Here is a 15,483-nt window from a genome sequence, read left to right as displayed (position 1 = left end):
AAAGCTGGACCAAGACCCTTTATCCAGCATTGTTCAATGCAACGTGCAGAGACAGCATCCCAGGCTTTCCCGCTGAAGCGACAGACTTCTTTCAAGTTGAGTGACGCCAGTGATGTGTTGACGGAGGAGTTGTTATCTGCTACCATCCGCTTGATCATTTCGTGATGATAGTTTTGCTTAAATACCAATATTATGCCTTGGTCCAGTGGCTGGATTTCTGATGTAGTGTTCTTCAGGAGATAAGAGACTTTAATCTTGCCCTCATGACTGACGAGATCTTCTGCTGGGGGTGGGGGGGTGGGGGGGGGTGGGCAGGGCAATTATCCAGCAGGAGGAGAGGTTTTTCCTCCTGCTTGAGTTTTTGCAAATGAGCCCAAACAGCTGGCACAGAAGTTTTATGGAATCAGTCTTTAAATATGCAGCTATTCATCCATGCATTCTTGCTGTTGGTGTATTCAAAGAGAAGGTCCTTCATATTAACATGATGAAAACATCTGGGAGACCTCGCTTTTCCCATCATCAGAGGTCTGACTTTGTGGCTGTCAGACTTGACGACGCAAAACAAGAGTGACTCGGTCCTTCTTCTGCTTAAAGCTTTTTTAAGCTCAATTGGGTAGGAATCAGCAGCCTCTTTATCAGCTGAGCGGATTTCCCCAGACACAAGAACTTGGCTTATAGTGTGCCTTTTCTTTAATCTGTCCAGCCATCCGTTACTCGCCTTAAATTTGGATTCATTTCCATTGATAAGGCGATCAAATTTCTCCGCTTGAGCTTTCAGAATAGGGCCAGAAATGGGAACTCCTTCTGAGCGAGCCTGGACAAACCATTGGTACAAGGCTGAATCTAGGCTTTCGTCATTAGCAAACTTGACCTTTTTACCCTGTAAACCAGTTTCTGTTTCAAGAATACAGGGTAGGCTATGGAGCTTTTCTTCTTTTTTCCACCCTCGCAGAGTGGACTCGCTAATTCCTAGATCTCTAGCAAGCTGAGTTTGTTTGCCCTTCTTTAATTGATCCAGGGCGTACAATTTCTCTTGGGCAGAAAATGACTTGTGTTTGCGAACTGGCGTATCCATAATAGTAAAATATTTTAAAAAAATATAGGAAATTAATAACAAGTTCATAGGCAAACACCATACACGTGTACAACCCGAGAGCTAAGTGCCATGGGCCTGCAATGGCCAGGAGTCGCTTTATCCTATAAGACCGGAAGAATGCAGTTTATTTATAAGTGTCATAAAAAACAGTATTCCGGCAAAACATGAACAGTATTACGCCCTTAAAGGGGAGCCAACTTATGATTGCGTTATAGCCAAATTCACATTATCGCGTGGCATGTTATTGCGAGGTTTGACTGTACTGACCTAGCCCCCAGGATAGACAGCACTAGGTCGATGGCAGGGTTTCTGCCACCGACACAGCTACTGCCGCTCATGGAGCTGAATTAGCTTTCTTGTCAGCGCAGTCGAATCTTCACTGAAGCACTACGGCAGCGGTGCAGCTCTGCCACTGCAGCATTTTAATTGTAGACTTGTCCCAAGAGTAACAGACCGCTCAGTGCTCCCTAAGTTGCCCCAGGAGTCAGGCAAGAATGGAAATGCTCTTTAGAGCAAAGCTTCATTTGCATTACCTGTTGTCAGCAAGAGTGAACCAAATGCTGATCAAATGTAAAGTCTTGATGAGTGTAACATCCTACCTCCTGACAATATAAAATCTAAGTATTTAACATACTATCTTAATGGATTACATTGAAAGAAGCTACCTGGCAAAAATTTTATTGATAACTACCTTCTATAGCCAGTTTAATACAGTGTGAACAAAGAATCATAGTTCACATAATTATTCATTAGGGATAACCTCATACAACACACTGACTCAAAATATGCTAGCTAGCAAGCAGAGATGCAGTTTTATATTAAATTTGATCTAAGATAAAAATGTTCACTGATACATGAACAGGACCAGTAACCATGGTCCTTCGGTAAAATATATTCTTTATCTTGCGTATCTCTTCAGATAAAGTGGCATAACCCTTAATTTGTACTATATATATATATATATATATATATATATATATATATATATATATATATATATATATACATACACACACACATACACACACACACACACACACAGTGAAATGCAACAGATTAGCTACAAAGGAAATCAGGAAGGAAAAGATTGTAAAAGTTCTTTCAGCACATCTTATCAAAACAGCAGTCATTATGATGTTAAATCCCACTTAAAACAAAGCTTATGGCAAACTCAGACTTAAGGCAGCTGGCCAAGCTCTTTGTGATATCATTTGCTGAGTGTGACATACCTTACATTCCATGCAGTGGTGAAGTCTGGGTTTAGCAGCAGCAGCGTACACGTGATATCTATCAATTCTAAAAGATTAAAAAAACAAAAACAAACAAAAACACATGAATGATTAACAGTGGTAAAATAAAACATCAATGCTTCTCCCCTCTTTATGCCTCCATACTTCCTCAAAGCCTCTTTTCTCTGACTTGTTCTTACTGCAACACACCTCCGTGAATATTGCTGAGTTCCAGTCCAGAGAAAGAGGTAGCTCAAACTGGAAGGCTGACACATAGTTGGTTTAGTTTCTTCGCCTTCCATGGTAAGTACAACTCTACCTTGATATAACGCTGTCCTCAGGAGCCCCCCCCCCCCCCCCAAATCTTACTGTGTTATAGGTGAAACCGCGTTATATTGAACTTGCTTTGATCCACCAGAGTGCGCAGCCCCGCCCCCCCAGAGCACTGCTTTACCACATTATATCTGAATTCATGTTATATTAGGTCGCATTATATTGATGTAGAAGTGTACTTAAAATAAGTCCCACCTCTTGGGTTCACTGATATCTACATACTCCACTATTATAACTTGGAATCATGACGCTCCTCCCACTGGACAACTATGATTCAAAAAGACAATATTCTCAAGTGAATTAAAAGCTATTGGATAGTTCTGAAACAGAGATTGTACGAGATCTTTGAGCATTCTAGTCCATTTAGTTATTAAAATTGAAAATACACTGTGTGACTTAAACGCACACAAAGTTCTTAAAGTTGTTGAAAAATTGTCGATTGAGATCTTACCACTCAAAACTACAATCATCTCCTGGAACAGCGTAACTATTTTTTTTTTTTTTTTTTTTTTTTTTTTTTAAATATGGAGCTATCCTATCTCCTAGAACTGGAAGACATCCTGAAAGGTCATTGAGTCCAGCCCCCTGTCTTCACTAGCAGGACCAAGTACTGATTTTGCCCCAGATCCTTAAGTGGCCCCCTCAAAGACTGAACTCACAACCCTGGGTTTAGCAGGCCTATGCTCAAACCACTGAGCTATCCCTCCCCCTTTAGACATTGGTCTAAGAACTCTGAACTGCAGATAGCAATTTGCTATAGCTGTTCTATGCTGCACACTTTTACCTGTAACTAAATAACCACTACAAAAATTGCACCTATGGAAGGGGAAAATCCCCCACAACTATGCATTAGGAACAGAGAACATCACAAATTCATTTAATAAGTTAGAATCATAGAATCTTGCACAACTACGTAACAGAAAATACTTTTAAATGATTCTGAATAGGCTGCCTCTCCAAAGATTGAGATACTATGACTAATCACTAAATAAGAAATACAGACATATCCATAAACATCTGTTTGTCTACTCCCCTTTAGACACTGTAGATTTCTACATATATTTAATGATGTAATAAAACTGGAAGGAGCTGCGTGGGTGGCTGACAAACAGAAGAGTTATTTTATTCTAGCCTTGCCTTTCCTTTCCCTCCTGTATTTTGCTGCACTAATCAATTAGTTTGATGCCTACCTAGGTAAAAAAAGCTTAGTGTTATGTGCAGCCTCTCATAAAACACAGTGATAATTCTCAATGTCTCAGGTTTGGTTCTTTAACTCTTGCTTCCAAAAGTCACAAGATCAGGTCAATTAATCTTCCTCAGCATTACAATTCTTAAATATAAATGAGCTGGGTAAGGAGAAGCAGCAGCATACAGATCTTCTCCAAAATACAAGCAAAATTATCAGTGCTTTTGCTCGCAAGACTGTTAGTCTAGATTCCTTACTGTTCATAATATATTCAAAAAGGTTGTACACCAAAGTAATTTGCCAACAAAACAAGTATTTTCAGTTCAGCTGCATCCTCATGAAGAAGCAACACTGGATTACAATTTGTTTTAAGAGCTAGGCAAGGGGTATCTGCAGGGAGCTAAATCCATGGATGGTTCAATTAAAATGACTGGACATACAAAAAACTAGTAATCAACTGCCTATATTAACTACAATGGGGAACATTAATCCCCCAAGGCCCAGGGAGGTCCACAAGCAATTCTCTGGGCAAGCCTAGCCAGATTCACCCTTCATTTGGTATTTCTGCCAGAAAAAGGTGAATTTAATCATGTGACGTTCCATAGCCTTGGCCATCAAGGCTCCTGTCTAGGAGCCTGAAGCAGTGAATCAGTTCATCCCTTGGCCACCTTATCAATATGCTCAAGTGCAGCCAGTACCACCCAATTACATAAAACTTGGAAAAAATAAATAAATTGTGTATTAGAGATGAGCCAGAGTCCTGTATCTGGATTTTAATGGTTTGGGCAAACTGGGACCTGAAACCAGCTCACGCAGGCCCTGATCCAGCAAAGTACTTAAGCACATGCTTAATTTTAAAGTATGTGAATAGTCCTATTAAAAGTACATGGGATTACGCATGTGCTTAAAGTTAAACATGTGATTAAGTACTTTGCTGGTTACAGGCCTAATGGTTTTGGGTTTTGCCAACCCAAAACTTGACCAACGAGGCTTAGCAAAAGCACTGCTGGTTTTACCCATTACTAGATCACCACAAGCATCAAGTGATGCAACAAAAGCAATTCAGGGGTGCGCAGTAAGTTGTGCCTGCTTCAGACACACCTTTTTCATAATAGCGTCTCAAAAATGAGAAGCAATGATAAGAAAATGGAATATTTAAAATATTTGGAATTTTTTAAAATACTATTTATTTATAGTTACAGACATGATAAAAGGCAAAAGCTCTGAATACACCACCATTACTTAAAAAAAAAAAAATCACGTTATACAAACATGTCAGACTTATCCTTTTTCAAAATAGATCAAGATAATAAAGGAGATAATGACTCTTCTAAAGTAAATTCACCACAAATGCAAGATTCATCTAAGCAACCTACTAGATGACAAAATGGTCATTTCTTGTAAGGAAGAAAACACAGAGATGGACATACATCACTGCTAAATGTGAACCAGCGTAACTCCCCCACTTGGGCAGTTGGGATTTTCATATAATTCCTCTGGTGGCTTCTCCAATCTGTGATTATTAAAACAGAAAAATCTCTTGAATGTTCAGTATTATAAATTGCAACCTCCTTTCCTCTCAAGACAAGAAAGAGCCCTGAGCATCTTATTTTGTACATTAATAAATAAATGCTTAACCTAAGGTATTACCAATTCCTGCAATGTAGCTCATCACTGGTATAGTATGTTTTCCTTCCTTAGTCCATTCTTTAAGTAATATTGTAGGTGGGGCAGACAGCACTGCTTATGATTAAGGTTGCCTGACATACCCATTATAAGACCCTGTTTTCAGTTGCTTGTAACTTGGCCAAACTTTAACCATTTGGGCTGAATTTTCCATGCTGGATAACTGTCTCATGCTGAAAGTTTTTGGAAAATTTCACCCAGAATGGTTCAGCTGTTTCTGAGAACAAGGCTAAGAAGAAGAAGAAGAAAAAAATTGTAAACATTCTCTTTGAAATACTCTAGTGCCCCCATACTTCGGAGCAGAGATTTGAAATTTGGAAAGGAGAGCCCTTTGTCAGGAATGTGCCTTTTTCCTGTCCTTGTGGAAATCCACCCAAATATGGCCATATTATAAGCCTCTGGAAAAAAAAACTGCAATTTGAACTTGCTTGGTAATTGGGGTCGAGTGAGGTGGGGCCAGCCACAGGAACCAAGAGCATGTCTCTCCTGTGCCCTCAGTGACCCCGTGGCTGGCTTCAAATGCATGTGGGACAAAAACAAAAAAAAACAAAAAAACCACACATAGACCAAGGGAAGGGAAAGTACTAGTTTAAGACCAGGAGTCTGGTAAGACTGGCACTGGAGGAGAGAGAAACTGGCTAGGAAGCCAGGAGGAGAATGAGTGGGAGCCAGTGGGGGGGGGGGGGAAGCACAGACTGCATGAGGAGCTGGAGGGAGACTGGGACTGACTGGTCAAGGAAACTATGTTTGGGTGCGGGGACAGGGCGGAAAACTGGAAAGTCAGTGGGGAGATCGGGACTTAGCAAGCCTCAAGGGGGAAAAAGTAGGATTGGCTGGGCCAGCAAACTGGTACTAGGATGCACAAGCAACCTTAATTCTGGCTTTTTCCTAGCTTTTGAGTGCTTGACTTTAAAAATCATTGTTAAGGTTGCAATTTTGTTTTTGTGTGTAATTACTACGTAGCCTCACTATACAATGGGTCAACTGTGCTAAACAAAGTTTTAGCTAAGCTAAATCGGACATTAAAAATAGTTTAAAAACAAACTTTGTTTATACTTGATGTGACTGCACTTGCCAAACTAATGTTAATTAATCCTATTAAGGATTACAACCATGTATCAGACAAATTTCCAAGTTAGTGAACCTTATTACGTCAAGGATCAGGAACACCACCAACCTGAAGTCTATTTATTATTCCATTTAAACTGACTAAAGAGTTAGAGTAGTTTCAGAGATAACACTTCTGTACCTCTGTCTTTTGTGACTGTAAAAAAAAAAAAAAAAAAAAAAAAAAAAAAAAAAAAAATCACATTTTACTATGTTAAACACTTCAGCCCCTAATGCCATGTGAAAAACCCACATAAACAAGGGAAGCCAATTGACTATACAGGGAATAGAGTGAAACTATACAAAAAGTGTTGTCAAATGCATGAAGAGGACAAACAGAAAAAGTACACTTCCTTCACTTAGAATCATCTTAGCCATTACTTGCAAAAATAGCAGATAATTTTTTCTGAGAGAAGTGAGGGTTTTGAGTCTATGGTTCCCTTTATGAATTTTAGGGACATTTTTTGCCATTCTTTCCATGGAAAGCCACGCGTCAGCCATAGGACAAAATAGGAGTGGTTTTCTGCTGCTCCTTTATTTATCCTGTGACAGTACTGCAAAAGCAAGACATGCCTTATGGTCAGATGATTTGGTTACTTTTTAATTCACTTTTAGCAGGTCTTTGCTGCTGGGTGAGGTTTATGCAGAATGCAGCAGCATACTTGCTCATTGCACAGGGCTGCTTTCAGAGAGGAGAGTCTCTTCAGCTGCAAGAAGTGAATGCGGCCCTAGATGCTGTACGTTTTTTATTTATTTTATTTTATTTTCTGGTACAGCCAAATAAAAACAAAGATGACCCACATACTTTTTGGGGGGGCGGGGGAGGGGGAGAAGGGGACACTATCTGGGGAGACCCGGGGGTCCTGCTGCTGGGAGGAAGGCCCAGGGGGTCAGTGGCTACTCCGGCCACCGCTGAGGGAGGGAGGGAGGCTCAGGAGGCCAATAGCTGCTCCATCTGCTACTCCTCCAGCTCCCCCAGGACCGCTGCCGGGAGCCGCTGAGCTGCAGCTGCTCCGGCTGCCCCTGGGACTGCTGCTCAGGCGGTCCCCAGGACCAGCTGCATCGGCTGCTGCTAGGGCAGTCCCTGGAGCCAGCTGCCCAGGGCTGCCAGAGCAAGGGCTGGTGCAGCGGGGCCAGGGTCACTCCAGCAGAGGCTGGTGTGGCTGGCTGCAGAGCTGCACCAGCAGCAGCTGGTGTGGCTGTCCCCAGGGCTGCCTGAGCAGCTGGCTCCAGGGTCAGCTACTTGGGTGGTCTTCAGGTCAGCCACAGTGGCCGCTGCAGAAGCCATAGAGATCGCAGGAAGTCATGGAATCCGTGACCTCTGTGACAAACAGAGTCCTAATTATGGGCATCCTCCTCCATCTCTAGACTGCTCACAGGCAGAGTCCCAGAAGGCTCAAACATCTTCCTTCATATTACCCAGAATATAAATATATATATATTATATGAAGCTCTTGTGAGAGCTAGCAATTCAAAAGGGACTAACATGCCAACATTAGGTTGAAGACAACCAGTTCTACACCTCACGTAAAACATAAATAATGGAGCGCTTACGGTGGACTCCAACCACCTAAATCAAGACGTGTCTACACTAGTGAAAAATTGGGACTAGCGAATATAGATGTCCTTCCCTAATCTAGGCAAACCCTACTTGGGGATACATCTAAAATCTACCTGGAAACTCAAACTGGTGCAGAGTACTGCAGCTCACTTAGTAAGTGGTATATCTCATTAGGAGACCCTATTGCATTCTAGGATTTGCATCAGCTGCCTCCTGGTTTCCCAGTGTCATTTAAAGGTAATGGTTTTAACCTAAAAAAGCTCTAAATATCTCAGAACCTACCTAAGGTTGCCTTTGTGCCCATGTAATCTTGTCACAGCTACAATCACCAGGACTGAGAGGGTGCTGACAGCAAGGCACGATCTGTGAGGGGCCACGGACTTTGGAGTTCAATGTACCCTTTGGTTTGAAACAGCTCAAATCCATTGGCCATGAGGGTATGCTGCAACGCACTTCTATTTTCCACGGCTTTGGGGCAGGAAAGGGTGCATCTTATAATCTATTGTGTGATATGATGATAGACCTATAAGATGTTTGAGTATTCTCGTGCCACTGTAGCAAAGCACTTTCAACACAGTCCTCCTTTCCTTTCTTGTTCACATTTTTAAAGTATATTAGCATGATCCTATAAAAAGGAACAGAGGGTCCTGTGGCACCTTTAAGACTGACAGAAGTATTGGAGCCACAGGACCCTCTGTTGCTTTTTACAGATTCAGACTAACACAGCTACCCCTCTGATACTAGCATGATCCTGTGACTCGAAGGAGATTCTCCCACCCACCCCTCCACAATGCAATAGATTTGTGGTGGTAACATCCACGCTGCTGTACCAATCTACTGAACAGAGTTTTCAGTCCATTTACAAGAGGTATATGGTATTTTCAGTTTTTCACAGAGAGACAAAGTCTATGTTTCAATGGAATAACAATGGGAAATTTCACATTGCTTAGACAGATCTTACCCTTCATCCATACCTTACATAAAACACAACTTTGTTTTACAGAAAAAGAGTGATTTTATCCATAAAAGTCATTTGTCAAATTTCATAGCTTCCCTCCTCTCTAACTTATACTCCCACAAATGAAGCAGAACTTAACATCCTTTTTAGGAAAAGGGCTGTGAAAACTATTCAAAGTCAGCAATATCTTTAGAAATTTGTGAAAGTGAGTTAGTAAAGTAAACAGGAGCTCTAGAATATCGATTTGTTTATATAAACGATTTCCCCCTTGGGTCCTATAAGCCTTGAAAATCCCTCACTCCTCTTCCACCAAGAGCTATATATCACCAGTCTCCTGACCAAGGAGAGTTAGATAAAATTTCCTCCCAACACAGTAACATTTCTCCTGAATTAGGCAAAGGAATAGCTTCTCTCTACACCACTTACAGCTTGGGGACAAAAAAGGAGTTGGAATCTCAACTAGGTAGAAACAACTTGCAATTTCCTCTCCCCCTCCCCATTTCACTAGGTTATTCCAATACACTACCAAGTATACATTTAAAGTGGACTGTGTTGTATCAGAGATGATCAGAAACTATATACTAGGAAACATACAGGAATTCAGTCAGCCAAGTAACTTACCATCTTTGTTCAGCCATTGCTTTCTTTGTCTATAGAGGAGGAGTTTGTTGTGGACATATGGCAAAAGAAGCTTGACACACCAACTCTCCACGCCAAGCTTGTTTTCTACGAGGACTATAGGGCTCCGGTTATACCTGGCTTCAGGACAGGGTATTAACCCAATTTCATCTCTTAAAAATAAACACAAGTAAAATATAATTAGACTACTTATTTGCTTTTACCAGTTATTACTCTAAAGTTAGCAGTCTGCCCACTTCTCCCATTCTACTTGGCCCATATTTTTCTCCCTTTTCTGATTTCTATGTCTTTTACCTCTGCCACCTTCTTGGTTCTTGAACTTCAGATGTGAGAAAACATAACCTGAAAGCTTCCCAGACATCCCACTAAAATACGCCTTCCTAACTAAATGCCTCATACAGTAAAATTAACTTAACAAATAAGCTTCTTAAAATCTCTCTCAGACTCTATGAAGAAGGCAATGGGGTAAATTTTTTACCAGCTACGTTAAGCAAGAGGCAGTGATTGCCAATATGAGGACCTCAGACATCTACAACAGAGCCCGTCGCTATCCCCTTATCTTTTAGGGGGAAGTGCTAGGCAGCTCATATCTTTGAAGTGATCTAGCTAGGCAACTTGATTCAGGATCAAGCTTTGCATCCTGGAATGTGTAGTCTCCACAGGCTGCATCTCTGTTCCAGTATGAAAATTAGATGTGGCTCTTGAGCAAACTTTTCCCAACCTTGCATCGAGGGATATATATTTTTGGCTTCATCTGGAGACCAAGTTATATACTGTATTTATTCATTCAGACAAGATATACTTCATAAACCTTGCAAGCCTGTCATGCAAGTTTACCAGCCTATGCTAAAAAAAAAAAAAAACCCCAAAAACCCCTACATACCCCCTTTTACCATGATGAGGGGAGAAAGAAAAAAGAAAAAAAACCACGACACTCCTATTTATTCACTCAACCTCCCAGCCACTCCACAAAACACATTCATCAAACAGAATTGCAAGACTACTTTATATACTGTATTTAACAACAAACAGGTAGGGCTTGTTTACGGATGAATAAGCGAGTATGAGACATACCAAGTTTAGAATGCAGACCAGCAAATAAATGTGTAAAATATACGGATGGAAGTATAAAGAACTGAATAAAATTACAGTTCAATCTAAAATCAGTTTATCCAATAACTATACGAGCTACATTAATTCTTCTAACTTGTGGTAAGTCTGAAATTGTGTTTTGGAAGGCAAGTAGACTAAACTGCCATCAATTTAAGCAGCTGAGTGTTATTGTAGATTATAGCAAGTTTTAAATATTGGAAGGGATATCCAGAGTTTGGGAATGTCTACACTACAGCCCTAAGTCGACCCATATTAGGGCCACTGCAGTAATTATTGCAGTGGCTGATGTCCATACTATCCTCCTTCTGTCAGCGATGTGCATCCTCAGCAGGAGCGCTTCCACCAACTGAACAGGGGCAATAAGAGCACATCTTACTGTTGGGAGCCCAACTGCCCCCCCAGGGTCTCTGCTCCTTGCTCCCAGCTGGGAGCAGAGGCCAGCCGCCCAGGCTTCTTGGCTCTCTGATTGGGCAGCCTCCGGGCAGGCAAGCAGTGAAACTAGGGTCTCTTTTCATTAATCCATTGTATTTGTTTAATTGTGGAAATAGGAGACTTTCTTCTGTTTTAGAGTTTAAAAGAATAAATGAATGCTTGAGTAACTCCCATCTATCTCAATGTGATGAGTTGAATGCTCTTCATAACTACAAGGCAAGTTGGACATTACTAAAATCCACAGTGTTTTTAATCAGCTATTAAATCATTTGCAAAGAAGTTTTTTAAATCATAGATCCTCCATCTCTAAAAAAAAAAAAAAAACAAAAAAAAACACTGCCTTCCCTTGAAACGCTACAGTTACGCATAGACACTTACTACAACAGTGGGAGGGATTGTCCTGTCAATATAGTTAATCTATCTCCCCATGAGGTGGTAGACAGGGCTAAATTATGGAAGAATTCTGTGAACCTGTCTACACCAGGAATTAGGCTGGCTTAACCATGTTGCTCAGGGGGCATGGATTTTTCACACCCAAAAAGACATAGCTGGGTCAACTTAACTTTTTGTAGACCTGAGCTCAGCGTGAAGCAATGGAAACAGCTATAAGCAAGGTTACATAAGAACGGCCATACCGGGTCAGACTAAAGGTCATCCTGCCTAGTCTCCTGTCTACCGACAGTGGCCAATGCCAGGTGTCCCAGAGGGAGTGAACCTAACAGGTAAGTGATCTCTCTCCTGCTATCCATCTCCACTCTCTGACAAACAGAGGCTAGGGACACCATTCTTACCCTTCCTAGCTAATAGCCATTAATGGACTTAACGTCCATGAATTTATCTAGTTCTCTTTTAAATCCTGTTATAATCCTAGCCTTCACAACCTCCTCAGGCAAGGAGTTTCCACAGGTTGACTGTGCACTGTGTGAAGAGGAACTTCTTTTTATTTATTTTAAACCTGCTGCCCATTAAAGGTTGTGAGCTCTTTGTTAGAATATCACTAGGTTCCACTATCTCTGGGTTCACAGCCTGTTACCGTCCAATTTTTAAGTTTTAACTATTTTTGCCTTTGTTTGTTTGTTTTTAAAAAGTGACTTCACAAATTATACCTGTGTCTTCATTTTAGACTTTACAATCTTAGGTTGCATTAACAGAGACACAGCAAGCAAGTCACAGGAAGTGATAGTACCGCTCTACTCTGTGCTGGTTAGGCCTCAGCTGGAGTACTGTGTCCAATTTTGGTCACCACTATATAGAACGGTGGTAGAGAAGCTGGAAAGATGACCAAAGGGATGGAACACAAGCCATATGAGCAACGACTGAAGGAACTGGGTACGTTTAGTATGGAAAAAGAGGAGATTAAGGTGGGGACATGACAGCAGTCTTCAAATACTTGAAAGGCTGCCATAAAAAAGATGGAGAAAAGTTATTTTCTCTTGCCATAGAAGGAAGGACAAGAGGCAATGGGTTTAAACTACAGCCTAGCAGATTTAGATTAAATCTCACTAAAAACTTTCTAACCGTAAGAATAGGACAATGGAACAGATTGCTTCTGGAGGTTGTGGAAGCACCTTAACTGGAGGTTTTCAAAAGGAGGCTGGATAGCCATCTGTCTTGGATGGATTAGATCAGTGGTCCCCAAACCTTTTACCTTGCGTCCCCCCTTATCCCTGTATACCCCACCTCCGCAAGGAGCCAGGCCACAGCTCCAGGAGAGGGGGGGGATGTGGACAGGTGTAATGAGGCTGGCAACTGGGTCCCCAGGCACGGGGTTAACACTCCCTTCCTTTCCCTTGTGTGGGCTGGTCTGGGCCCCAACCTCGCCCCCTCAAACATTACTCCATGCTCCTCGGGGGGGGGGGGGGGGGGGAGTTGAGGAAGGGCACTCCACAGATTGAAGACCTCTAGTTTAGACACAACAAGTTTTGCATCTTGGCAGGGGGTCAGACTAGATGATCCTTGCAGTCCCTTCCAACCCTCTGATTCTATTAATCTAACTATAGAAGACAGACAAAGGAAGTACTATTACACCATTTAATAGGTGGGGAACCCAGACAACAGAGATAAACTGAATTGAGCAAGGTCACATAAGAAGTCTGTGGCAGAGCCAACAATAGCACCCAGATCTCCTGAGTTCCATTCCAGTGCATGACCACAAGCCAAATACTGAAAATGAATTTTGCCTAGAAAAAAAAAGTGGTCAAGACTTCAGTTGGACATCACATTAACAAAGCCAAAACAGGAGAGCAAAATTAAGACAAGGATAGTTCCCAACTCTCTAGGACAGAAAAGGTATTCCTCTTCACCCATCATCAACTGTCGCCAGAAAAAAAGTTTGAAAACCACTGAAGAAAATTGTTGATACCTGCAACCAAACGGAGCTGGGGGGGATGAGGGGTTTGGGCTGTGGGAGGGCCTCAGGGCTGAGGTGCAGGAGGGGGCCAGGGATTAGGGGTGCATGAACGGGCTCCAGGTTTGGGGGGGCTCAGGGCTAGGAATTGGGGCACGGGGTTACCTCAGGAGGCTCCTGGTCAGCAGCACAGAGGGGGTGCTAAGGCAGGCTTCCTGCCTGTCCTGACACCGCAGACCGCGCTGCACCCTAGAAGTGGCCAGCAGCACGTCCGGCTCCTGGGTGGAGGGGCGCAAGCGGCTCCGCGCGGCTCTCGCCCGCAGGCACCAGCCAATGGGAGTGCAGAGCCTGTGCTCAGGCAGCACATGGAGCCCCGTGCCCCCCCTCTGCTCCCCAGGAGTCAGACCTGCTGCTGGCCGCTTCTGGGGCACAGCATAGTGTCAGAACAGGTAGGAACTAGCCTGCCTTAGCCGGGCAGCACCGCCGACGGGACTTTTAACGGCCCTTTCGGCAGCGCTGACCAGAGCCGCTGTGACCCAGTGTCTTACATTCCGCGTTCCAGCAGTTTGAAAACCACTGCCCTACATCACCAAGATTGCTGGACAGGACACCTCTTTGTAAAAACTAAGGCCCTAGTCTTACAAACACTTAAGTGTATGCATAATTTTGCTGATGAGAGAAACCTCATTTGGCGTCAATGGAACTACTTGTGAGTAATGTCATACACAAGTTTAAGTGTTCGTATGTCTGGAGCCAAAGAAATTTTGCAATACATTTTACAAGTTATACAGATGCTCAAGAATAGAACATAATATGCGGAGACTGTTATATTTCAGTAAAAAAAAAAAAAAAAAGAGGCTGACTCAGCAAGACAAGTCAACATGAGTCTTAGGTTGGATTTTTAATTACTTAAGAAATAAAAAGTAAGTTTGCCTTAAAAAAACAAAACAAAAACACCAAACACCTTTTCCTCCTAATTAACTAAAAACCCAATATGAGAGACAACAACTCCGTTTTACATTCAGCTTAGAACTTTACTTTTTATTGTCTTAGTGAATTTAGTGCCCAAGAAGCCTACCTGAATTCTCAAGAGGGTGGGTGTTGACCTACCCAGGATGAAGGGCCCATCCACTCAACTGCGTAAGGATCAAAGGTTCAAAAGAAGAGTACCAGATGGGGTCATGAAGCAGAGAACCCTGGACAGTGCCACTGCTCTGTGAAGGAGTTGGTGGACACTGTCCAGAGGAACTCTGCCCAAATGTGTGAAAAGGGTATGAAAAGAAAGAAGATCCCACAATCACTGATCACCCACCCTGTTGAGCATCACCCATCCATTAGTCCAGGGAGTTATTTTGGCCAGTGCCAAGGTTGAACTGAGGTCTTATGACTTGGTGGGGCCACGGATGGAGTACCCAGAGATGCGAAGAAAAAGGAAACCAGAATCTCAGCAGAAGGTTCTGGAGGAGTCAGAAGTTGGGCTGCAGACTGGAGGTAAGCATGTGCTAGGGTCTCCTTCTCATGGCAGAAGGGGTACGCTTTGAGGGACAACTGTGAACCATGTCAGCCAGTGCCTATGTTCACCTTAAGAAGCCCAGCTTGACAGTCTTGGGCACAGAAGTCCCTTGTTTTTCTATAGAACAGTTATAACAGCAGCAGCTTTCCCACACTGTCCCACCAATAAGTATCTACCCTGACCTGCAGGGAATCACACTTAAGCATGCTATGTTAGGTCAGTATCAAGGCGCACAAACTTTTACTTCTAACCTACTTTTCGCCATGAAGGCAGACAGCAACAG

General features: G+C 42.5%; 1 protein-coding gene across 1 annotated transcript in view; it reads right to left on the bottom strand.

Moving 5' to 3' along the window:
- Positions 1-15,483, bottom strand: part of PTAR1 (protein prenyltransferase alpha subunit repeat containing 1) — a 46,627-nt gene that overhangs the window by 29,502 nt on the left and 1,642 nt on the right. The window contains exons 2-3 of the mRNA XM_054031304.1: positions 9,778-9,947; positions 2,326-2,392 (exon numbers count right to left, since the gene is read on the bottom strand). Coding sequence (XP_053887279.1) covers positions 2,326-2,392; positions 9,778-9,947 — 237 coding nt within the window. The remainder of the gene's footprint in view (positions 1-2,325; positions 2,393-9,777; positions 9,948-15,483) is intronic.

Source organism: Malaclemys terrapin, chromosome 6, assembly GCF_027887155.1.
Source record: "Malaclemys terrapin pileata isolate rMalTer1 chromosome 6, rMalTer1.hap1, whole genome shotgun sequence".
Lineage (NCBI taxonomy): Eukaryota > Metazoa > Chordata > Testudines > Emydidae > Malaclemys > Malaclemys terrapin.
This window is presented reverse-complemented; position numbering and strand designations above follow the sequence as displayed.